The following is a 26836-nucleotide window of genomic DNA, read 5'->3' on the forward strand; positions in this document are numbered from 1 at the left end:
GAAATAAAATGGCATTAAAAAGTAAAAATATACAGGTGGAAAATATACATAATAACGAAAGGCTACTATAAAATACTGCTGGCACTCTTATCATATTGCGAAACACAGAAATGTTCTAGAACAGATACTCCTGACACAGAGATAAACCATTTAGCCATTAAGACAGATTTTATAATTACTGTAGGTGTCAGGTGCAAGATTTATTTTGAGGACACTTAATTTATATGCATAAAAAAGCACTAACCATCGTCAATTAACTGTTCTGTTTGAATTATCAATCTGGTCGTAACTGATCAGTGTTTACTCTCTCACCTGCCGCACTTATCCCTCTTGTTGTGATCTCCCCGCTGCTCAGCAGCAGCTTCACACACTCCACTACTGCGGAAACAGGTTATACCATTAGAAATACTGCAGGAATAACATTGACTGTATAACATTACATACATTTACTCTTTTATGGGTTTAAAAACAAGACATTTGGTCCAAATAAGCCAAAGTGACTAATCAAATGCTGCTTAAAACTTTTCTATAAACTGCATATTGAAGGATTTAGCAGAACTAGTTTTAATTGTTGTTTTATAGGTCAGACGGCACAACAGACAATCAGGCTAATAAATACAATTGGAATAGAATAAAAATGGCAAAAAGTGAATTCACTGTCCAGACTGAAAGATTCATCACAAATAAGACTCAAATGTTCTCTGCCTTGGATAAACATTTATTGTGAGCTCGCTCTCGGTTTCATCTCTAAATAAAGTGGGTTTATAGTTCAGAGTAAACTTTCTATGTTAAGCAGTATTTTCTACCTATGTGAATATTTGTTTACCTACTTTTGATACATGCTCCGATAGAATAACTGTATGCTGTTGAATAAAAATAACTTTCTACGAGGATTACAATTTTAGTAAGCGACTTTTCACGACCTGTCTGATCATCTGACGTTTAGACTTTATTTCTAATACTTCAAGGCCTTTTAAACCTTCCTTTTATGACCCCAAAAGTACACATATATGTTGTTATAAAGTGCAGGCGGTGTCTCACCCCCCGGCGGCGGCGGCGTGCAGGCAGCTCCTCCCCAGGCTGTCAGGAGTGTCGATCTGGAAGCCTGCACACAGGACCGAGTCGTTACACATTAAGCTAAACTTCCGGCCTGAAGGGGGCAGCGCAGGGAGACGAGGAGGAAACACACAGCAGCAGCAGGAGAGAGAGAGACAGGAGGAGAGAGAGAGACAGGTGTCAGTGAGACAGGTGGGGGGGAAGTTAGGTGAGACTGGACGTGCAAACAGGGAAACGTCTACAAGTGTTAACACAGAGAGAGGGTATATCCTAAATTAAAATATACAAGAGGAAGGAAGGAATCAGAGAAACAAAGACAGCTCCGACCTAATATATAAAAAATATTTTAAATGATCACAAGGACTTTTCAAAGAGCCCTTGACTGTTGTGTTTTTATTTCTTCTCGTCATGTCAGGTTGTTTTAAGCTATTGACAAACATACGTTCCAGATCATCAAATAAGTAATCAAGTACACAAGTAAGTATGTATGTATGCAAGTAAGTAGGTGGTAGGCAAGTGAGTAAGTAACTAAGTAAGTAGATAAGTCAGAAAGTAAGTAAGTACGTAAGAAAGCCAGTAAGGGGTAAGGATAAGTAAATAGGAAATGAGGAAGTAAGAAAGGAAGGAAGGAAGTACAGAATGTAGGTACATTTAAAAAGTATGTAAGTAAGTAATTAAGATATAAAGAAGTAAAAGGACGTTAGTAGTTAGTTAGTAGGTGAGTAAGAGGGTTACCAAGAAGGAAAGTAGATGATAAGCTAGTAAGGAAGTAAGTTAGTTAGTAGTTAGTTAGTAGGTGAGTAAGAGGGTTACCAAGGAAGTAGTATGATAAGCTAGTAAGGTAAGTAAGTTAGTAGTTAGTTAGTAGGTGAGTAAGAGGGTTACCAAGAAGGAAAGTAGATGATAAGCTAGTAAGGAAGTAAGTAAGTTAGTAGTTAGTTAGTAGGTGAGTAAGAGGGTTACCAAGAAGGAAAGTAGATGATAAGCTAGTAAGGAAGTAAGTAAGTTAGTAGTTAGTTAGTAGGTGAGTAAGAGGGTTACCAAGTAGGAAAGTAGATGATAAGCTAGTAAGGAAGTAAGTTAGTTAGTAGTTAGTTAGTAGGTGAGTAAGAGGGTTACCAAGAAGGAAAGTAGATGATAAGCTAGTAAGGAAGTAAGCAAGTGTCTAAGTAAGCAAGTGTCTAAGTAAGTAAGTGTATATATATGTATCTATAATAAAGAACACTGTTGAACTGTTTGTGTGGGTTTGATGCAAATTTGGATTTTGGGTTTTTCTGAAGGTTGAATTCAGTTTTTCTAGTTGCTCTTTGGTTAAAGGTATCCACCACATGAGTGAATTGTAGCATCACTGAATCACAACATTAAATCAGTGTGTTGTCGTCTCGTGTTCTTGGCTTTTTAAACTCTTTCTCGTTAAAAATGTGCCTAATTTTCACGCTTTCTGCAGATGTAAAAGAGACTTTGGCATCTGATTTATCTCTGGGTTTAACGAAGACAAAAGCTCAGCAGCACTTCTGCTCACACACACACACACACACACACACACACACACACACACACACACCAACACACAGAGACATGTAAATGACTTCTTTTGTTGAAACAGAAAGCAGCGACTCAGCAGAGACTCATGAGGAGTTTCCCTGCTGCTCGCCTGCAGACTCAAGACTTAAATTATCAAGAAGAGGATTGTTGCCTTTCCCTGTTGCTTCTCCCAGAGGAGGAAGAGTACTCAGACCCTCTCCATTTGAATTCACATATACTGCAATATATCTAATTCTTGCATATTGTTATTATTGAATTCCCCTTACACTGTTTTTGCATGCACTAATATACACTAAAAACACCTTGTATGGGTAAAACTACTTGAATATGGTCTTAAAATGCTTGTTTACAAATAAATCCTGAATTCAGATTGTTAATAGTAGAAGTACAGACGTATATGTACTTAAAGTATACAAATGTAAAGTATGCAGAATGGCTCTTTCACAGTATTTTATTATTATAGGATATTATATTATCCTATTTTGATCACTAACTTGGAGCATTTTAAGTGATATGTTGTCAACGTGGAGCCAATTTTCAATACTTACAAAAGTACTGTTTACATTAGTAGTACAGTACTGCATTCATTATATAGAATATCATGTGTTTTTTAAATGTAAAAAGCTACTATGACTTTTCTTTAAACGGGGACCTATCATGCAAAATGCACTTGTGTACGTCTTTTATACATGAATATGTGTCCCCGGTGAGTCAGGGAACTCACCAAGTGTCAGAAAGCACAACCCTCTCTCTTTTCCTCCGTACCCAAATCTCTAAAAACGGGGCTGCAACAGATCTGATACAGACTGATCCAGATTTGAAATATCTCTGACGTCAGAAGCGAGGAGCTCCGCCTATATGGGCAACTCTCCACCGATAGGGAGGAGACAGCCACGGCCATCGAAAGTGCTGGAGACCCTGTAGTAACATATGCCAGGCCTGTAGGTGGCGCTGTAGTCACAGAATCAGCCCTTGCAAAAACAGGGCTAAAAGCAAATAGAGCGAAATAAGGCATGGCTAAAATGCATAATCTGTTTGGTATTTTGAAAAGAAAACTTCACAGACATGTTTTATATAGGTATGGCTCTACAATATATGTTTCAAATATAGCATGATAGGTCCACTTTAAATGTATTGGAGTAAACAGTCTGATACGTATCTAACGAATCTTACCTAAAATAAGGGTAAAGTAGAAAAGATCAAGCATAACATTAGAAATACTGTCCACCACTGCCTCTAGTTCTCTCTGTTGATCTTATATCTCCTCAGAAAACAACACTGAGTAACTTTAATCAGAGAGCATGCGTCAGTGTGATGCTGAGGACGATTCAGCCGAACAGAGAGGAGCCATCAGTGAGTCGTTAAACTCTGAGGTCTGGTTGTGTTTCTGGAACATTATGACTTGAATTTGGCCCGAGCTGAATATGTGTGTTTGTGCAGGAATTCACCACTGGGCGTGGAAAAACAAAACAAAAAACAGAGCCAAACTCCATTGAAAGTTACACTGAGATAAAGTGAAGACAACACAGAATCTGAATCAGAACACAACCAAGAGAAAATTAAGATTAAGATATCAGTGTTACGTTATTTTACAAAAAGTCACTGTAAAATAAGTTAAGAATATAGATACAACTGAATATAGCCTGTGTGTGTGTGGCCTAGTATTACTATCATTGTGGGGACCTAAATCTATTTACACAGTCACGTGTGGGGACTCGCCTCCCTTATGGGGACAAAATGGAGGTCCCCATGAGGGGAATCATTCATTTTAGGGTGAAGGCTTGGTGAGGGTTAGGGTTAGGGATGTGTTGGTTATGGTTAAGGTTAGGATAAGTCTCCAGGAAATGCATGTAAGTCAATGTAATGTCCCCTGAAGTGGTGTATGCATGGTATGTGTGTGTGTGTGTGTGTGTGAAGAATTAACCGTCAATTACAATTAGGGCAGTCAAGGTTTAAATAACAATTCTAAATCATACTTGCATGTTTCAAGCATTAGATGCACCCTTAAACTTACACTTCAAGTCTATTTTTCTTTATAATTTGAGCATAAAAGCTAGGTTGACGCCTAAGAAAACAACTACTACTTTACCATAATTTTAAAATGTACCAGATGTTTAATGGTTTCATCAGTATTTTAACATTTTAATAAATAACATTTTGTCATATTATCTTTATATTTTACTATTTTACCTTTTCTTAGAATACATTTTTTAATCTCATGGCATGTTTTCTCTTTTAATAGTTATTATTTATTTATTCTACAAAGTGTAATCCATCTTAATGTGGGTTTTTTTTGTGAACTGAACTGAACATAGTCTATAGGGTAATTAGGGGGGGAACTGGTAGACAGAAAGCATGACGCTGACGTGACTTTTTTGGGGTCTTAACTCGGGGTCAGTCACAGTCAATTTGATCAGGAAACTCCATTCTTCCTCGTGGTTCACCTGAGGAGAGCAGCTTCCTGCAGCAGTCAGAGTGAGCGTTCAGAGCCGCCAGGTGCAGAGGGAACATGTCGTGGACTCCTCGCCTAGAGAGAGATGCAGAAAGTAAACAACTTATACCGGCTTTCACTCATTGTAATAATTAACAAACATCTGTGAACCATCAGACCTGGTGCAGTCTGCTCCGCTGGTGATGAGCGTGTTGATGAGGAGTTCATGACCGTATCGCGCGGCGATGTGCAGAGGAGTGTTTCCATCTTTGTCCACACAGTCGATCTCCCCACCTGACACACAATACCATTTTTAAAGGGAGAAAGTTGGGAAAATACTGAATGTTCTCTTCCAGTATGAGAGTAACATGATAACAAAGGTATCCTATCTGTAGCTGTGAACATGACAGGATGTGTGATTACCTGGAAGATAGGGCTGCTCAATTAATCGTATTTTAATCGCAATTACGATTATGGCTTGCAACGATTACGAAAACAACGTAATCGAAATACAACGATTATTTATTTATTTATTTATTATTTTTTTTTGGTTTTTCAGTTGAGTTATACTTAAAGTTCAGTATGTTAAAAACATACTGTTCAAACTAAATGTCTCCAATAAATTGATGTTTTCAAAGTAAATGGATAATTGTTTTTAATAATCGTGATATCAATTATTGACCCAAATAATAGAGATTATGATTTTTGCCATAATTGAGCAGCCCTAGTTTCTAGCAAAACATCTTTAAGAGATGACATGAGCAGCCCTACCAGCCTTTCCCATGGTGGCCAAAACATTTTTATTTGGTCTTAAATTTTAGTTCAACATTTATTTCCTGTTACTTCTGGACCATGACGGTTGGCCAGCCTTCAACGTTTAACTGAGTGGAATATGTTGAATATGTAAGGAGTTTTCAGGTTGTGACAGTGCACTGCAACATGTTTGTTGATCTTGTTTATTGGTTATTTATTATTTTGATATTATTTATTTAAATGTAGATATGAATGTATAATTTATTTGTATATTGTTTTTTCAGTTGATTCACCCTGAACGTATAATTCAAACAGTTAAAAAGTTCAAGTTATATTTCTATTTGTTTTAAAGTACAATAAATGGATGTTTTCAAAGTCAATGAATAATCGCATTTAATAATCGCAATTACAATTATTGACCCAAATAATCGAGATTATGATTTTTGCCATAATCGAGCAGCCCTACTAGAAGAGCATCAGGACTGTTTGAGGCTATGATAGCTATGTGATTAACATGATGATTCAGCCTCTATGGAGAGAGACATCAAGCATGCTCATTTCTGACGTGGAGCTAATCTGAAAGTAAAACATTGAATACTGCTTTCTATTCCTCCATCTTGTGACTGTGTAACTCCCTCTCTTGGATATCAGCATGTGAAGGACACTGTTCAGGAACTAGTTGATGCTCTGTATGTGATGACTACTTCCGTTCTGGAGAGGATCACAGATACATGGATCCTGAGATTGAAGCCGGGGACCAGTGAGATTTTTCAAACAGAGAACATGCAACAGGTGTAAGTTTGAGATACTAAAACGATCATAAGGAGGTCTAACCGTTTTGGATGAGGGTCTGTGAGCGAGTGAAGCGTCCGTGAACCGCCGTCATGTGAAGAGGACTCTTCCGTCACGACTCTGAAGAAAGGGCAGGAGAAATAAAACAACAGGTTTATGGTTTAATTTGTCAAATAAATGTCGTTTTCAGAAACAAGTAGAGTATAAAATAATGGACAGCGAAATGGAAAGGGTAGGCTTGTCTCACAACAGTAGCATTTAAAATATTGTCTCTGGCAAATGTAAATCCGAAATCCTTGTTCAGTTTTGTTTTTGTACCAAAGTACCAAGCTTATAATTTGACTAGTTATTTAGCAGATAAAAGGCCAGATATTTCCCTCAGGAGTTTGGTAGAAAACTGAGCCACAAAAGAGGGAGAATATTGGACTAACTTTCATCAGGTGAACACAAACTTTACTCTACATCAGTGCTTCTCAAGTGTGGTCCACTGGTGGTCCGTGAGCGCCCCCTAGTGGTCTCGTGAGTATATTGGGTTTTAAATTTCACATTGAAATAAATACATTTATTGAAGTTTTTCACACTCTCGCGGGAATATCTCTGCAATGGAGCGAGCTTAAGTTTCACTTTCGATTGCATGATATAGCCCCAGATAAACACCTTCATCACACATGTTGCCACTTGTTTGTACCATTTTCAGCGATTTGTAAAAAACGATGTGTTTTGGATATTTGTGGAGTTAGGTGGTCCGCTGAGTGTTTTTTTATTGGTTAAGTGGTCCTTGGTATGAAAAAGTTTGAGAAAACATGCTCTACCATGAAAGATATTGTTGTTCCATAACTCCTGGGTGTTTTGGCTTGTTATGTGAGACTTTCGGTGTACCTGTACGTTGACGTCGGCCCCGTTGTTGACCAGGAACTCCAGACACAGTGCTCCGTGAGTGGACGCAGCAGCGAAGTGCAGCGGCGTGAAGCCCTTGTTGTTGGCCTGACTCACGTTAGCTCCGTAATCGATGAGCTCACTGACAACAGCATCCTGTCCGTTAAAACACGCCACGTGCAGCGCCGTGTTCCCAAACGCATTCGACTCGTCGATCTGTTATCACAGAAAATAAGACTTGTTATACTGGGCCGAGGAAAGGTGTGACTGCAGTGTGTGCTGAAAATGTGTTCTTAATAAGTGTTGGTTAAAAGTGGAAGTCTTCAAGTGTAGGCAAACTAAAACTGTCAGAATGTGTGTGTGTGTGTGGTGTGTGTGTGTGTGTGTGTGTGTGTGTGTGTGTGTGTGTGTGTGTGTGTGTGTGTGTGTGTGTGTGTGTGTGTGTGTGTGTTTGTGTGTGTGCTGTGTGTGTTGTGTGTGTGTTACCTCCACAGAGAGGTTGAGCAGGTGTTTGACGACAGCGATCTGCCCGCTGGAGGCGGCTGTGTGGAGGGGGGTGTATCCTCGTTTTGTCTTTACAGCTGATCTCCGCCCCCTGACTCACCAGCAGACACGCCACGTCCAGGTGACCTGCAGGGGGCGCCGCAGAGAGAGGAGAAACAGTCATTGGTTATTTGTTTAACAACGTCCAGAACCCAAGCTGAGATCTTCGGGTCAGCTGATTTAATCAATGAATGGACTCAAAACTGCTTTTATTAACCGTTTTTTTTTAGGTAAAATTGTGATAAATTACACCCTTTTTATCTTAATTGTTTTAAATATGACATATTCATCACATGTCCACTTACATTATTGTTAATCATCTATGTTGTTTTGAGATGTTCATTTCGAAACTATTGTTTACTGTCTGTATATATATATAGATTTTCTTTCTTTTTTTCTTACTTTCGTTCTTGTATTTTCTGTGATTATGTGTTTGCTTCTTCTTTGTGGGGATATATACTTGTGCAATGTCTCTTGTGCTCAGAAAATGCCTCAGGACATGCTTTTTCCAATTCATTGTGCTTAAACAAATATTCCCATTTTTGTTAAAGAGTTTGTATAAATATGGAAACTCCACCTACAGTGAACCGGAGTTACCCACATGTTTGTTTACATCTAAAACGTATTTATATTGTTGTTGTGATGACTTTTAATACGGACACTAAATGGACTCTAAATAACCCCAATGAACAATCACAGTCCACCACACCTTGACGTTATGTTATATGTCTTTGCCCTGTGCCGTGTGTTGTACTTTTTATTGTCTGTTTACTGTATGTTGAATGTATGGAACAAGCTGTAATACTCTGCACTGAACACACATTCCACCAGCCTGGCTGTGTGGTCATTAAAGATTCTAATCTAATCTAATAATGTTGTGTCTTTTTCTTCTCGCTCCAGCTGTATTGAAAATCTCCTTTATTTATTAGATGGACTCATTCCGACACTACTCTACTTCGAGGAAATGAAAGTCTTTGAGTCTCACCCATGAACGCCGACCAGTGCAGCGCCCGGCCGTCCTTCTCTATCGAAGGCGTTGATGTTCGCTCCTTTAGCCAGGAGCCGGTTCACCATCTGGCAAAACACGAGGAAAACTAGGTTCAAGGCTTTTATGTCGTATTCTGTGTGCATAGCTACAGTGCAGGACCATGAAATTATTAGGTCACAGGCTCCTCCAACAGAGCCAACACAATAAAAACAGATAAGTAAATACAATAAAATTGAATACAACCCAAATTGTGCAGAATAGTCTATATACAAGTAATTGGAATATTGATTATTGATATATATGAGTTACAAACAGATTAATGTTGTGGGTGTTCTTTCAAAAGTTCAGGTGGTTTAACAGTCTTATGGCCTGTGGGATGAAACTGTCCGTGAGTCTGGTGGTTTTAGGAGGTTCTAGGCGTTAAAACAAGATATTATATATATAATATGTAAGAGTGGGTGTGTGTGTGTGTGTGTGTGTGTGTGTGTGTGTGTGTGTGATGGGTGTGTGTGTGGTGTGTGTGTGTGTGTGTGTGTGTGGTGTGGTGTGGTGTGTGTGTTTGTGGTGTGTGTGTGCTGGGTCTTTATATAACCAGCACTGTAAACACATCCTGGGCAGTTTCGTTGCAGAAACACTGTTTTTCAGAGACAGAAACCGAAGGAGCCGTTCAGAAATCTGCGCCTCTGCTCGGTTATTTTAGACTCAACATATTTGTGAATGGATTCCCTGAAACAAAAGGAGCGTTTCCAAAGTGAACAGCCCACTTAATAACCTCAATGACACAGCCTGCAGCCGCCCACCTGTTTGCTCTAACCAGAAGTAACCAGAATAGCACAAAGGCCGGTTACATCACTGCCTGTTTATTGGTGGATATGCTGCTGCAGGAAAGTTGTGATTTTGGTGTCATTGTACTGCTTAAAACAATGAGTATGTGAGTGTCCGTGTTTCATTACATTTAGCTGAGGCTTTTATCCACAGTGCAAGAAACCATGAAGATACAAACTCAGAACAAGAAGGAAAATGCAGATGTATACGCTGCAAACAAGCCTAATCATTAGAATTGCTGTTGTATTAGCTTCAAATGTGCTAATCCCAGTAAGTGCAAAAACGGTGTGTGTGTGTGTGTGTGTGTGTGTGTGTGTGTGTGTGTGTGTGTGTGTGTGTGTGTGTGTGTGTGTGTGTGTGTGTGTGTGTGTGTGTGTGTGTGTGTGTGTCAGGTCTAATAGCTAAGGTACAAGCAACACAGGTGGGTTTTCAGTCTGTGATGGAAGATGTGTCACCTTGGTGTTTCCATTGAGGGCAGCGAGGTGCGTCACATTTACATTTCTTAGTGGAAACAAAACAGTCATTTTAGTTTTTGGGGGCTTTTCTTTTCCCTACAGTCTGTATAGGTTTGTGTGCTTGGAAAGGGTCTGCAACGGCTAAAATCCCAAAGTTAGCTAGCGCTCCAACACATTGTACGTGAGGCTAAGGGGCGGGACATCTCTAAGCGGGTGACCAATCACAACAGAGCCGGCCAGCTAACCAATCAGAGCAGACTGGGCTCTGGTTTCAGACAGAGGGTGAAAAGAGGTGCAGCAGCACAGGCAGTATGAGAGAAATAAAGAGCTTTTTGAACATTAAAGCATGGAGACATGTAGAGACACTACATACTGATATACACCTGAACATCAGCAGGAGAGGACTCTTTAAAGTAGAGACACTACATACTGATATACACCTGAACATCACAGGAGAGGACTCTTTAAAGTAGAGGCACTACATACTGATATACACCCTGAACATCAGCAGGAGAGGACTCTTTAAAGTAGAGACACTACATACTGATATACACCTGAACATCAGCAGGAGAGGACTCTTTAAAGTAGAGACACTACATACTGATATACAACCTGAACATCAGCAGGAGAGGACTCTTTAAGTAGAGGACACTACATACTGATATTACACACTGAACATCAGCAGGAGAGGACTCTTTAAAGTAGAGACACTACATACTGATATACACCTGGACAGCAGCAGGAGAGGACTCTTTAAAGTAGAGACACTACATACTGATATACACCTGAACATCAGCAGGAGAGGACTCTTTAAAGTAGAGACACTACATACTGATATACACCTGAACATCAGCAGGAGAGGACTCCTTTAAAGTAAGAGACACTACATACTGATATACAACTGAACATCAGCAGGGAAGAGGACTCTTTTAAAGTAGAGACACTACATACTGATATACACCTGAAATCATCAGGAGAGGACTACTTTAAAGTAGAGACACTACATACTGATATACACCTGAACATCATCAGGAGAGGACTCTTTAAAGTAGAAGACCACTACATACTGATATACACCTGAACATCAGCAGGAGAGGACTCTTTAAAGTAGAACACTACATACTGATATACACCTGAACATCAAGCAGGAGAGGACTCTTTAAAGTAGAGACACTACATACTGATATACACCTGAACATCAGCAGGAGAGGACCTCTTTAAAGTAGAGACACTACATACTGATATACACCTGAACATCATCAGGAGAGGACTCTTTAAAGTTAGAGACACTACATACTGATATACACCTGAACATCAGCAGGAGAGGACTCTTTAAAGTAGAGACACTACATACTGATATACACCTGAAACATCAGCAGGAGAGGACTCTTTAAAGTAGAAGACACTACATACTGATATACACCTGGAACATCAGCAGGAGAGGACTCTTTAAAAGTAGAGACACTACATACTGATATACACCTGAACATCAGCAGGAGAGGACTCTTTAAAGTATATACACTACCATACGGATATACACCTGAAACATCAGCAGGAGAGGACTCTTTAAAGTAGAGACACTACATACTGATATACACCTGAACATCAGCAGGAGAGGACTCTTTAAAGTAGAGACACTACATACTGATACACCTGAACATCAGCAGGAGAGGACTCTTTAAAGTAGAGACACTACATACTGATATACACCTGAACATCAGCAGGAGAGGACTCTTTAAAGTAGAGACACTACATACTGATATACACCTGAACATCAGCAGGAGAGGACTCTTTAAAGTAGAGACACTACTACTGATATACACCTGAACTCATCAGGAGAGGACTCTTTAAAGTAGAGACACTACATACTGATATACACCTGAACATCAGCAGGAGAGGACTCTTTAAAGTAGAGACACTACACACTGATATACACCTGAACATCAGCAGGAGAGGACTCTTTAAAGTAGACACTACATACTGATATACACCTGAACATCAGCAGGAGAGGACTCTTAAAGTAGAGACACTACATAACTGATATACACACTGAAACATCAGCAGGAGAGGACTCTTTAAAGTAGAGACACTACATACTGATATCACCTGAACATCATCAGGAGAGGACTCTTTAAAGTAGAGACACTACATACTGATATACACCTGAACATCAGCAGGAGAGGACTCTTTAAAGTAGAGACACTACATACTGATATACACCTGAACATCAGCAGGAGAGGACTCTTTAAAGTAGAGACACTACATACTGATATACACCTGAACATCAGCAGGAGAGGACTCTTTAAAGTAGAGACACTACATACTGATATACACCTGAACATCAGCAGGAGGGGACTCTTTAAATCTAACTGATAAAACAAAACATAAATGATTGTCTGCATTACCTCCGTGTGTCCGTTTTAGCGCGTGATGCAGCGCGGTGCGTCCTCCGCGGTCCGACACGTTGACGCTGCTCAGCAGGGGGATGATGACCTCTGCGCATCGCAGAGCGTTATTTGCTGCAGCGACGTGAAGTGGCGTCTGCCAGTTCTTATCCCGAGCGTTCACATCGGCCGAGTGACGGATCAGAACCCTCACCGACTCCTGAGGAGGAACAGAGAGTTTATTTTAAGAGATCAATAACTCACCAGAGATGGCAAAAGTACACACATCCTTTACTCAAGTAGAAGTACAGATACTCGTGTTTAAAAAATACTCTGGTGAAAGTAGAAGTACTGACTAATCTTCTTTACTCAAGTAAAAGTAAAGAGGCTTTGAAATGTACTTCAGTAAAAAGTACCCATAACTAGCAGCTGCTTTAAAGAGTACCTGACCTCCCTTTATATTAATAGAACAATAATGTCATTGTTAGCTAATGAATGTTTCCATGCTGAACAACGGCAACATGACAACGTTTCCATTGGTCCCTCTTCTTTAGAGAAGACCAGAGGCCTGTACTACGAAGCAGGATTTTCTCTTAGCGGCCAACTTCAGGGAAAACTCCGGCTTTCCGGTCCCTACGACGCTGGTTCTCTTTTTAGCAGGCTAGATCTCTCCATGGTAACTTATGCTTAGCGGCTAACCTGGTCGGGAACAGGTTAGGTTGCAGGCTAAGAGCTCAACTCAGTGAAAGCACCGCCTGCTGACCAATCAGAGCTCAGTGTGCGGAGTTTAAAGCGATCAAGTCATATTACAGGAGAAAGGAAATACAGAAAAGCTGCCGTCGCAGGAAAGACGGCCGGCAAAAATCACCGACTGTGTGAACGTGAACATGAATAGAATATCACCTCCATCTTCAGAGCAATCTGACTATTATAACATTAGCGTTAAGAAAGCTTACTTAAATATCTGCCACAACATAAATAACCGGATCAGAGTAACATTAAGTACAGTCCGCGGCATATCACTTCATAATGTATCATATATCTCCTGATCTGAGTCAGCTGAGCCGTATCTGGCCGTGCAACACTCACAGTGTCACATACTGTATGCAGAAGTATTATTTTAAGCAACACATTAAGTTGACGAAACACTCGAGTCAAATGTAATGAAAGTCAGATGGTGTTTTAGACGGGGCAGTGATATCATAAACCTGTTAATGTACGCATTCAAACACTTGTTCTGTTACCAGCTGTATTCACCTTGCAGGTGCAGCTCTGTGGCTTTGATCCTGGATAAAGTGTTTGAGTCATGGATGTTTAAAGTTGAACTTCTTCATATGTCTAATATTATAGTTGACTTTTCATTCAGGAAGTATGACGCTGCGCTGTCAGTATGCTTCTCCATGTTTGCGATTGGTCGAATGCTCCAAATACCAACCCTTTCATGTGAACGCACGGCTGGCTTGAGCGATCCACTTGATAACCCGCGTCGTAGTACCGTTTAGCGAGAGCGCGTATGTTTTGGATTAGGCCAACCGGCTAACTCAAACATATCCAGGTTAGGTTGAACCAGCTTCGTAGTACAGGCCTCTGGAAATGATGGATACACGGATCGTGTTCAAATCAATAGGCTCTAAATAATAATGATCACGCCACCAAACACACATTCAAACTAAAGTAACCAGCCTGTTTGGAAAATGTAAGAAGTAGAAAGTACAGGTATTTGAGTTCAACATGTAAGAAGTAGAAAGTACAGGTATTTGAGTTCAACATGTAAGAAGTAGAAAGTACAGGTATTTGAGTTCAACATGTAAGAAGTAGAAAGTACAGGTATTTGAGTTCAACATGTAAGAAGTAGAAAGTACAGGTATTTGAGTTCAACATGTGAGAAGTAGAAAGTACAGGTATTTGAGTTCAACATGTAAGAAGTAGAAAGTACAGGTATTTGGGTTCAACATGTAAGAAGTAGAAAGTACAGGTATTTGTGTTCAACATGTGAGAAGTAGAAAGTACAGGTATTTGTGTTCAACATGTGAGAAGTAGAAAGTACAGGTATTTGTGTTCAACATGTAAGAAGTAGAAAGTACAGGTATTTGTGTTCAACATGTAAGAAGTAGAAAGTACAGGTATTTGTGTTCAACATGTAAGAAGTAGAAGTAAAAAGTCATCAGAAAATAAGTAGTAGAGTAAAGTACTGATACCAGAAACATGTACTTAAGTACAGTAACAAAGTATTTGTACTCTATTACTTCACACCTCTGTGCCTCACTTGTGTGCTACGAATCTATCAGTTCTTTGTATGAACAGTATTCATGTCTTATTTATGTACACACCGCGACCACCAGAGATAATTATTTAGGGATGTTTTAAAAAGTTATCTTTAGATCCTGAAATGAGACGTACTTCACAGTGAAACTGAGAGTGAGAATATGTGGGCAGCATAAGTTATAAGAGAGATTTAAATAGAATAAATGGACAGACTGACACATGAAGCACAACTAGAAGTAATATGTGAAAATGAACCTGATGCTGCAAATAAGTCCATCAACATGACCTTAAAAATTATGTTAAAATTTGAATGAATTTCCGAAACAGCCATTTATTTTGTCATTATTTGATGTGGCATATATTCATTGTGGTAGAAGACATGACCACAAGGTACATCAGCAAACAAACAACGCCTATTATCAAATACCCTAATGAGCAGGCTAAACAAAACCAGAATATCAAGCTATTTATTTACTATAAGGATTAGTTTCCGGGTTATTCGGAATGAATTAAAGGACAAAACAAGGTCAAAATAAAACAAATGAATAAGGTAAGCTAACATAACTGTGTTTCTGGAAAGGCATAGGCCTATGAATATATATTTTAAAAAAATCACGTGTTTCTCTGAGGTATCGTAGCAGGCATATTTTATTCTCTACTTAATTCAATTTCAATACACTGTAAGATCTTGTTATTTCAATGTTGTAAATAAAGCTACAGGCTGTTATGGCGCGTTTCCACTGCAGGCCTCGCTCGGCCTCGCTCGGTTTGGTTAGGCCTTATTAGGCCCGGCTCACTTTATGCTGCGCTTCCATTACAGTTTAGGAACTGGGGTAGTTGCTATAGTAACGCAGTGTAGGCGGAGCCGTGACGTCATCTTCAATGAGAGCCCCAGAAAAACAACACAGCCGTTAGCTCTTAGCACTCAGAGCTCACAGCTCTTCATATCTGTTCAGAAACTAGACAAAAGTTAAACAAGTACAAACCACAGACTGCCTGTGTCATGGAGAATACAGTCGCTGGTTTATTTATGTCTGGATAGGCCGTTGTTGTGAGTGTGGACGGTCGGAGCAAAACGTTAGCTTAGCCAAGCTCCATTTAGAAAACACGCATTTTAAAGGGTTTTTCGCCTGCCGTCTGTCTGCAGACTTGTCAAAGCATTAATTCATGGTTTTTACTAACCGGTATCAGTATGTTGTTACTTCGGGATCATTTTGAAACGTGTATTACAATTAAATCACGGTCAAACATGTTCATCTTGTTGTAGTCCCCTTGCCAGCGATTCTCTCTCTAGTTTAGCATACTCAAACCGACTCAGCCTGGTTGTTCCTGGCCCTAGAACCACGATGTTATGGGGCCAGAAAAACTGTGAATTAGGACCCGCTAGCCGGTACTAGGCCTCTTGGAAATGCAACCAAAAACGGGCCCTGCACGGCTCGGCACGCTTAAAGCGAGCTACCTGCTGCAGTGGAAACGCGCCATAAATGTCCTCACTTTTAATACCTTGTGTTGAGTGCAAACATCTCCCCACATGGACTGAAAGTGATTTTATCCAAAGCATGTGTACAGCTGCTTTGCGTAAACCTGTAACATACCGTTGTGTGAATGAATAAAGACTCAGAGTCATGACTTCAGACAGATTCGTTAACTCTTTGGTATTTAACCTCGTAGAGTCTCTGTATGTAATGGGGGGCAGAGCGCTGGCAGTTATTCCAGCCATGTTGAATATCCAGTTTGTGATGGGAGTGATGGTGACAGACTAACTGGTATAACCCACATTCTCTGAGGTGAAGCTCTGTGTGTGAGATGTGTTTAGAGGACAATAAAAGATGTTTTCAGGTAAATATCACGAGGTACCTGAGTCATGGTGGCAAAGCAAGAGTGTAAAAAAACCTCTTCATTAATTTCCTCTATAGATACGCTTTAGATATCCTTCTTCTGATGATATTTAAGCATTTACTGTTTAATTGTATTTAGTTTTTCATTTGTTCAACACCTTCTTGCTTACATGGTGCTGTAACAAAACAATTCCTTCATTTAGGGTCGATAAAAAACCTAATCTAATTCAGTGTTCATTTCACTTTGATTGTTTCAAGCACATACGATAAATGGCAGTTGTGTTTCTAGTTAATAATCCATTGTTCATAAGTATCTGATCGGAGGTTAATCAAAGATAATTATTAGTAAGGGTCAGTTATAATGGAAGCCACATAAATCCTTGAAGAGAATACGCATTATCCCAAAATGTTGTACGTACTTTACAGTCTAATTAGTGTGTGTGTTGTGCGTGCGGGTGTGTGTGTGGTCCTAGCATTACTATACTTGTGGGGACCTAAATCTGTTACACAGTCACGTGTGGGGACTGGCTTCCCTTATGGGGAACAAATTGGAGGTCCCCATGAGGGGGAATCATTAATTTTAGGATGAAGACAGGGTTAGGGTAAAGGGTTAGGGCATGTGTTGGTTTATGGTTAAGGGTTAGGATAAGTCTCCAAGAAAATGGCATGTAAGTCAATGTAATGTCCCCTGAAGTGTTGTATACATGGTGTGTGTGTGTGTGTGTGTGTGTGTGTGTGTGTGTGTGTGTGTGTGGTGTGTGGGTGTGTGTGTGTGTGTGTGTGTGTGTGTGTGTGTGTGGTGTGTGTGAAGTACCTAAAGAGTGATTGTTGTTGTAGTTCATAACAATAAACCAACTTAAGTTTGCGTGTAAGTTTTAGTGTGTAAGTTGGCCTCCTTCTCATCCGTGAGTGTGTGTTAGTCATGGTGGTGTGTGTGTGTGTGTGTGTGTGTGTGTGTGTTCACACTCGCTCCGGGATGCCACCCGCCCGATGGGAGGGGGGTGAGCCACATGTTATCTTTGGCATTGACCCGAGCCCCTGCAGAAAAAAAAAGATGAAGCAGAAAAATTCCAGTTTACAAACCCAACACATTAACATTTTCATTCTTATTGCAATAAACACATTGCGAAAGACTGCTATGTTGAACTTTGAAAGATACCTTTTTACTATTAAGTATTTATTTGTTTATTTTTGTTTATTTGTGCCTATTGTTGTAAGTTCAATGTTCAATTTGTTCTATTTTTTTCAATAATTAAACAAGTAATTTCGTGCCTATAGCAGTTTGCAGAAAGGCAGACGCTTTCTGTCTCATTATCCCGATATTCAAACATGTTTTCCCATAATTCCCTAATATCACGCCGCCTTAATGCAGAGCGTAATTGAGGCGTTCTCCTCTGAGCCACAGCGCTCCAGTTGTTGTGCAGAAAATAATGTTAATAAAATAGATATATTAACACATCAATGACACACAGGTGCTACTGGAGACCAATCCCACACACACCGTCCTGCTGCCAAAAAAACTCTCTATTACGCCGATTGTGTATTCATCCGCCGCTGAAAATAGTCCTAAACATATGCACATGTATTCCCTGTTTAGATCATGTCTGATAGGAACTACAGTGCCCAGCTTTTTGAGAACTATTTTAAATATATGTCTAAATATGTTAATGAGTTTTTTATAAATATGTACTTCCTCTGTAGGAAAAAAATTACCCTTGAGGTGTAATTAGAAAAGAAGAGGAAGCAGACTAAGGCATTTAAATAAAGCTCTTTTATAATCTGGCATTTTAATACGTGTTATGCACAGATCATTGCAGCATTAACCCATAATCCCCCTCTGTTTCAGCCCTTTTCAAAAGTGCTTGATTCTCTGTCTGTTACTTTAGATGAAAATAAGGAGCCACTCCCCACGCCCCTCTGAGAGAGATTTGGTTAAAAAGAACAAAATAGCCGCGTTCACACCGAGTACTTTTCACCCGTACTTTTCGCGTTTAGTTCCGTTAGTACCCCTGATGTCGCGTTCACACCATAAAAATAACTAAGTGCCGGGAACTTTTCACCCCATTTTTAGCGCCTGCTGAGAGCAGGTACTTTCCTGGGGGGAAAAAGTACCACAGTTCTGATTGGCTGGGCGATTGCAAACCACGCCCCGTAAAACTATGAAATGTTTTGTAGAGCCGCCATTTTATTAGCATTATTAGCATTAGCATTCGCCCAGCACACAAACGCAGAGAGACTAACTTATGGCAACACAAAAGAAAACATGGGAATGGTGGAGAACCCGGAATAAGCGGTGGAGATGAGGAGGTGTCGGTGTTCTGGCGATTTACTCGGAAGGCTTCAGTAGAAGCTGCTGGGAGTCCCAGCAGCTTCTACTGAAGCCAGTCCCCAACTCCGGGGACTTCCGGCCGGGGACTTCGGGTGGCAGTATACGCCGTGAAGTGGTTTGCGGCCTGCCAGTAAACCCAAAGCAGAAGAAGCAGAAGTGACGTCAGCGGATCATTTGCGTAATCCTCCCTCATACCTCATTCACACCAACGGTGTTTCAGGGCGGGTTCGGAGCTGGAGCTTGAAAAGCACCGGGTTTTCCTCTTCACACCGCAGCGGAGCAGCCTCTTAGCTCCGGAATCCGGTTCGTTTCAAGCACCAAAAAATTGTCCGGCCAGAGCAAAAGCACCGCATACGTCACGCTTACGTCGAGGCGGGGGCAGAGACAGATCAACTCCTGAACAACAGCAAAAAGCCTGCGTTTTATCCAGTTTGTACAACGATGGAGAAACTTAACAAGAGTTTCAGAGTTTCTGCCATAGACTGTATATATAAAGGTTTCTGCTCATGGTGAAGCAACCTGTCTGAGTTGTGTTGGTGTGAATGAGGTATCAGGGAACTTATTCCGGGTTCTCCACCATTCCCATGTTTTCTTTTGTGTTGCCATAAGTTAGTCTCTCTGCGTTTGTGCGCTGGGCTAATGCTAATGCTAATAATGCTAATGCGAGGAAAATAAAATGGCAGCTTCACCAAACTTTTTGGGAGTTTTACGGGGCGTGGTTTGCAATCCGCCCAGCCAATCAGACATAGGAACCTTTTTCTCCCACGAGAGAACCTGCTCTCTAGCAGGGACTGAAAAGGGGGTGAAAAGGTTCTCATGAACTAAGTTCTAGTTCCAGATTTTTTTGGTGTGAACCAGAGGTCGCGTTAACCGAATATTTTCCGTCTATGACGGATTTTTTTTAACAATGACGGACAAATCTGAAAGCAGTCCGTCATATTTTGACAGATTAGAACAAACTCGGAACAGCGCCCAAAGTTTCCCCGCAGCGAGGCTCCGGTGTTATGCCGTTATGCATGCCCTCCAAAAAGGAAATGACACCGTTTCCAAACCTAACTGTGCCGCACAAATAATTGAAATGTCCTGTGAGTTTTGGCTTTACGCTGTGCACGCTCCCGCGAGGTGCAGCAGCCATGCATAACACGGCGCATGTGAACTGTCCCCCCCCGTTGACAGTTCACAATGCTTCCCCCCCCCGCCTCGTCAGAGTTGTGTAAAGGCCGACGGGTAATTCTGGATTTTGACGGAAGTTTTACGATCCTGTCCGTCAAAATGAGGGGCAGCGAGAAAGTCTAGCGCAACCTCTGGTGTGAACGCAAATTTTCGGAAACTATATCGGAACGATACTGGGAAAAGTAATCCGGTGTGAAAGCACCTAATGGTGCTCTAGGAGAAGATTCAGGTGATAAGGTGGGGGGGGGGGGTTACCTTGGTTGCTGATTGGCTAATGGTTACACAAGCCAAAACATTGTTATGACATCACAAAGTGGCCAAAATCTGATCAGCTCATTTTCAGACAGGTTTTTATAGAAATGGATCAGGAGAAAAAGAGAGAGAATCTTTGTTCCTGTTGATGTAGAAAGGACATGAAGAAGAGGATTTTGCATAATAGGTGACCTTTAACGGAAAGATGGAAGATAAAACTCAGAGAAGGTGAAATGATTTTACCAGAGAGGATGAGGAGCTCGGTGATCTCTGCATCTCCCAGGAAGGCGGCAGCGTGCAGCGGGGTGCGCTTCTCTGAATCCTGAGGAGGAGATATTGTAATAATGTAAAAGTATGAGAGTCTAACCTTCATTAATAAGCTGCACCTATTCTAAGGTGCTGCGGTTTAAGAGAGTGGAGGTCCACATTAGGACTACAGATGGAACCCTTTTCCAGATGGATTTCTATACATGGTTCTTGTTTAAAAGACATAATAATAAATAAATGTTTACAGGTACCAATAGGATACGCCACCAAAGCAACCGTTTAGATATCTCAATATCCACAGAGCTGGAGTAAAGCCAGATGTAAGGTGTCTTAGGAGCAGGGGTGTAAAAAATAAAAAGGGTACCGACACTTTAGGAATCTAGAGAGCAATTTAAAATTAAATGTAAATTGCAATTTTCCACCAAGTTTTCTGTTTTAATTATTATTATTTTCTAAATCAGTCAGCCATCACACACACACACACACACACACACACACACACACACACACAACGTTAATGTCCCTTATAATAATCTGTGACTCCTCCATGATGGTCCACAGAGGAGGAGTGATATCAGTTCACAGTTGATGAGCTCAGGGCTTTAAGTGTCAAACCCTCCATTGTTCCTCCACACTCCACCACAGGAAGAAGAAGGCCCAATCCCAAACCGCGCCTACACCCTACACAACTACCCTACACCCTAACACTTACACCTACACCTACACACTACACCCTACTCACTACCCCTACAACCCCTACAACCACTACCCCTACTTCACTACCCCTACACACTACCCTACAACACTACCCCTACCACTACCCCTCCGTTCGCCCCGGAGGTCCGCTACATCAAGTGCTGTTCCAAACCAACGAGCGTGGAGGGGGAGTGGGCTATCAAGCCCTCAAACAGCGAGTCTGCCAGCGGTGCTGACTTGAGACCGGTCTCTACCTGACCGGAGTCACGCTGTGTGTGTCCGTCAGGAAACACGCTGTTTACAAGTAGCCTAGTTCCAGCAAACATCCACTGATAAATTACGATGTTAACAACCTCATGATGACCTCATATGTTTTAACTTAGGATCATACCTGTGTTTAGTCTAGAAAAGGTAAAATTGTGCATTTTATTATAAAGTTGTGTATATTTACAGACTGTTGCAAAAACTAAGAAGCTTATAAACATCAGGTTTAAAACTAAAAGAGCTTTGAAACACAATGAAAGATATTTGGAGTTTTATTTGAGTTATTCATTTAAATTTCTCGAACTTTGAATCAGGGGGTAGCAAGTTCGAGTCCCACTGCAGTCAGCATGTTGTTGAGTCCCTGAGACACTTCACCCCAAATTGCTCCTGTGGGGATTGTCCACAGTACTGAATGTATGTAAGTCGCTTTGGATAAAATAATGTAATTAATTTAAATGTGTTGTCTAGATGCTGATTTGAAACCGTTGTTAAATACAGTTACGGCATTTCCTGTTTCTGCCGGAGAGAGGAGAGTTTGTCCCAAAGCTTGCCGCTGTATTTACTCCCTCCATCTGACAGGAGGAGCCTCGTTGAGCTGCGAGTGGCACTCACTCCGTCACGGAGGGGTAGGGCGTGGTTTGGGATTGGGCCGAAGAGTCCTGTAACCCTCTCTAGACTCCAGAGACTAAACACTGTGTGTGGATACAGACATGTGTTGTGCATATATGCAACATGATGGAGATAAACACACACACACTCTGAACTCTGACCTCCTCCACTCACTGCTGAGAGCAACAGGAAGTGACGCCTGAAGACATCTGAGGTTTTTATTTCCCCAAAAGCTGATTTGAAGCTAAGATGCATAAAGGAAAGGGATTTTTTGTAGATTAGCATACAATTACATATTGGGATGGATAAGTACTTTTAGACCCTGTGTATAAGCATAAGGGCGTAGTACAAAGAGTAACTACGCTGTTTACATTAAGTTATGGCCATACAAATGATATAAATACATCCAGCTATCGGTTAAATCCTTAATAAATATATGCAATATCTCTGTGTGGACTTTTGCACATGTTGACCAATGCATTGGCTGCTTACTAAACGCAATTGTTCTCATAAATATGAATTAAAAAGGTCTCATATTTTGCATCTCATAATTACGAAAAAACATATCCAGTGACGAAATGTGCATTAGGCATTTGATAGAGATATGTTCTCTTGTAGTTTTAAGGCATACATTTTGAAATTGTGAGAAGGTAAACATGTAAATTATGAGGCAAAGATGTCCTAATTATTAGAAAACATGTTAAGGTTGCCTGTGGGGTTGTATTTTATAACTGCAAGAGGATGCAAATGTGTGTACAGAGCAAAGGAAGTGAAGAATAAGACCTAGAAAACATGGATGTAAACAATGCAAGATTTTAAATGGTTAAAATATCACCTTTGCAGATGGTTTATAAGGAAGGAAGGAAGGAAGGAAGGAAGGAAGGAAGGAAGGAAGGAAGGAAGGAAGGAAGGAAGGAAGGAAGGAAGGAAGGAAGGAAGGAAGGAAGGAAGGAAGGGCACTCAGTATGTTGTTAAGGGCCTGTTAACAAACATTTTGTCTGTTTCCAAGAAATGAAACGGCGACTTTTTAACTGAATGCTCACTTCTGCAAGAGATCGAGAACTTTCTTGGGCTCCTTAAAGGTGGGGTAGGTATTTTCACTTTATTTAACTTGTTGTTATATTCCATGGAATGCTCTTAACATCCCGATAGCAATGAATAAATTTAATTCTTTGACAATAAATACATTAAAAAAATGTCATCTGTGGAAGCCGTGGCGCTGTAAAAAGCACGACCAATCATCTGAGTTGGCTAAAGTAACTGGATGGCCTACCTGCCTGTCAGCCTTCCATCTGGGCACAAACTTACCTCGTGCCCTCATTGGTCATGTGCTCGTTCGTGTGTGTTGGAGGAGGGGCTCTGTGAGGAAGTCTGAAGGAAGGGGCCGATTTTTTCCGGTTGTGTATTTTCAATTTCTAGCGCACTCGAGCTGGTTCCTCCATTCTTACCTACCCTACCTTTAATAATAACATATATATTTTTAACAAGGTTTTAAAAGTAAAAAGACTGGGAGGGCTGTGATTAACAAGTGACCTCGCAGTGTTGATGTTTACACTTTGTTTGTGTTTCCTCACCAGAGCGTTGATGTCTTCAGATTTATAGATGAGCATGCGGATCTCCTCAGGGTCTCCGCTGAAGATCGCCTGGATGAGAGGAGGCTGGGGGAGGGAGAAGACAAAACGTTAATCACATGGCCAGAGGCAACATGGCCGACATGCAGAAACCACAGTCTATGGCAGAAACACACACGGAGCATTTTAACAGTGAAAGGAATTCATCAGAGAGCAGACGTGACCAGATGAAGTGTTCGAGGGGCGATTTACCGCATGTTAAGAGAGCATGATCCTTCCCACGGTATATAAGAGTGTGTGTGTGTGTGTGTGTGTGGTGTGTGTGTGGTGTGTGTGTGTGTGTGTGTGTGTGTGTGCAGCTGCTTAACTTAAAAGCTGTTTACAGAAGCTTCAGGACTGCAGTCTACTGTATACAAAATGCATCTTCAAACCAAGAAGGATTATGAAACTCACTTCCTACATGAAGACAGGAACAAAATATGTCCCCCCCCCCCCCCCCCCCCCCCCCCCCCAAAGCAAAGAGAATGTTGTTGGAGAAGATTCTTTGTAGATAGAAATCATAAAAGTAAAATGTCTGTGCAGAGAAAAGGCCTCCATGAAGGTCATGTCTCTGAAACCCGTATTTTCTATACCAGATTACAGATAGGAGGTAAATAGAGGCACCGCCCCACCCACACACACACAACCACACACCACACACACACACACACACACACACACACACAACACACACACACACACACACACACACACACACACACACACACACACACACACACACACACACACACACACACACACACACACACACACACACACACACACACTTTCTCTCCCAACCCTCTTTATTTCTCTCCTACCGACTAATCTACCTCATTTTTTACTTATTCACCAACTCGCTAAAGTACTTACTGACTAACTTCATTACTTACTTAAGTCTGTACTAACTTCGACTACATTTCAGACGTGAATAGTGCACTTTTTACTCCATTATATTCATGAAACAGCTCTTAACTACAGATGCAATGGCAGAAATATAAGCAGCACCAATAATAATAAGAACAAATAATTATTAAAGTCATTTTTCATGCAAAAGAAAAAGTAAAAAATGCCATTTCAGCCTCTCAAATATGAAGACAATTCCTATAATAGATCATATTTTGAGGTTTGGACTGACAAGCCAAGACATTTAAAGATATCACATGGGAATTTAAGGGATAACTGTCACTATTACCTTTAGTTGCAGCCCTACAATGCAGGACATCTTACATGTAGTGGCGTTCACAGAGCAAATGGGATGGATTTTATTAATTTTTTACACAAAAGTGACACGATTTAAATCCCTGCATGGTCCTTTAACACCGACCGATAGAGTTCAACAGCTACATTGATTATTTAAAGAGTAAAAGTCGATGTCAGAGCTCTGCAGAAATGTGGGCTGCCAGTTCGATGTGCTCCTGATGATGATTCAGATCTAACAGAGAACTCACTTCACTTCCTGTGTGCAGCCTGCCTCACTTCCTGTTGCACAGCCTCTCCTTCTCAGAAACAAGAGGAACCACAGAGCAGCGTTTCACTTCTGCTTTAAGAAACACAGCTCACACTTCCTCTGCTTTCTGCTTCTCATTTTTAAATGTTTGCTGCTGTAGTGTCACAACTAGAGCTGCAGGAGTTATATTTAAAGAGTCCTCTCCTGCTGATGTTCAGGTGTATATCAGTATGTAGTGACATCTACTTTAAAGAGTCCTCTCCTGCTGATGTTCAGGTGTATATCAGTATGTAGTGACTCTACTTTAAAGAGTCCTCTCCTGCTGATGTTCAGGTGTATATCAGTATGTAGTGTCTCTACTTTAAAGAGTCCTCTCCTGCTGATGTTCAGGTGTATATCAGTATGTAGTGTCTCTACTTTAAAGAGTCCTCTCCTGCTGATGTTCAGGTGTATATCAGTATGTAGTGTCTCTACTTTAAAGAGTCCTCTCCTGCTGATGTTCAGGTGTATATCAGTATGTAGTGTCTCTACTTTAAAGAGTCCTCTCCTGCTGATGTTCAGGTGTATATCAGTATGTACGTGTCTCTACTTTAAAGAGTCCTCTCCTGCTGATGTTCAGGTGTATATCAGTAGTAGTTGTCTCTACTTTAAAGAGTCCTCTCCTGCTGATGTTCAGGTGTATATCAGTATGTAGTGTCTCTACTTTAAAGAGTCCTCTCCTGCTGATGTTCAGGTGTATATCAGTATGTAGTGTCTCTACTTTAAAGAGTCCTCTCCTGCTGATGGGTCAGGTGTATATCAGTAATGTAGTGTCTCTACTTTAAAGAGTCCTCTCCTGCTGATGTTCAGGTGTATATCAGTATGTAGTGTCTCTACTTTAAGAGTCCTCTCCTGCTGATGTTCAGGTGTATATCAGTATGGTAGTGTCTCTACTTTAAAGAGTCCTCTCCTGCTGATGTTCAGGTGTATATCAGTATGTAGTGTCTCCTACTTTAAAGAGTCCTCTCCTGCTGATGTTCAGGTGTATATCAGTATGTATAGTGTCTCTACTTTAAAGAGTCCTCTCCTGCTGATGTTCAGGTGTATATCAGTATGTAGTGTCTCTACTTTAAAGAGTCCTCTCCTGCTGATGTTCAGGTGTATATCAGTATGTAGTGTCTCTACTTTAAGAGTCCTCTCCTGCTGATGTTCAGGTGTATATCAGTATGTAGTGTCTCTACTTTAAAGAGTCCTCTCCTGCTGATGTTCAGGTGTATATCAGTATGTAGTGTCTCTACTTTAAAGAGTCCTCTCCTGCTGATGTTCAGGTGTATATCAGTATGTAGTGTCTCTACTTTAAAGAGTCCTCTCCTGCTGATGTTCAGGTGTATATCAGTATGTAGTGTCTCTACTTTAAAGAGTCCTCTCCTGCTGATGTTCAGGTGTATATCAGTAT

The 26836-nt window shown here is 40.8% G+C and overlaps 1 protein-coding gene across 1 annotated transcript; it reads right to left on the minus strand.

The window, feature by feature from the left end:
* Positions 1-1041: 1041 nt before the first annotated feature.
* On the minus strand, positions 1042-25662 carry LOC117536048 (serine/threonine-protein phosphatase 6 regulatory ankyrin repeat subunit B-like; the record flags this gene model as incomplete). Its single annotated transcript, XM_034200772.1, is given in 15 exon segments — positions 1042-1105; positions 5046-5128; positions 5212-5326; positions 6620-6695; positions 7457-7669; positions 7940-8023; positions 8025-8083; positions 8982-9018; positions 9020-9070; positions 12670-12685; positions 12687-12868; positions 17716-17789; positions 20749-20827; positions 23916-23999; positions 25147-25662. Coding segments are annotated over 15 exon segments (1247 nt in total), but the record flags the coding sequence as incomplete, so codon positions are not given.
* Positions 25663-26836: the final 1174 nt, after the last annotated feature.

This window comes from Gymnodraco acuticeps, unplaced genomic scaffold, assembly GCF_902827175.1.
Source record: "Gymnodraco acuticeps unplaced genomic scaffold, fGymAcu1.1, whole genome shotgun sequence".
Classification (NCBI taxonomy): Eukaryota; Metazoa; Chordata; class Actinopteri; order Perciformes; family Bathydraconidae; genus Gymnodraco; species Gymnodraco acuticeps.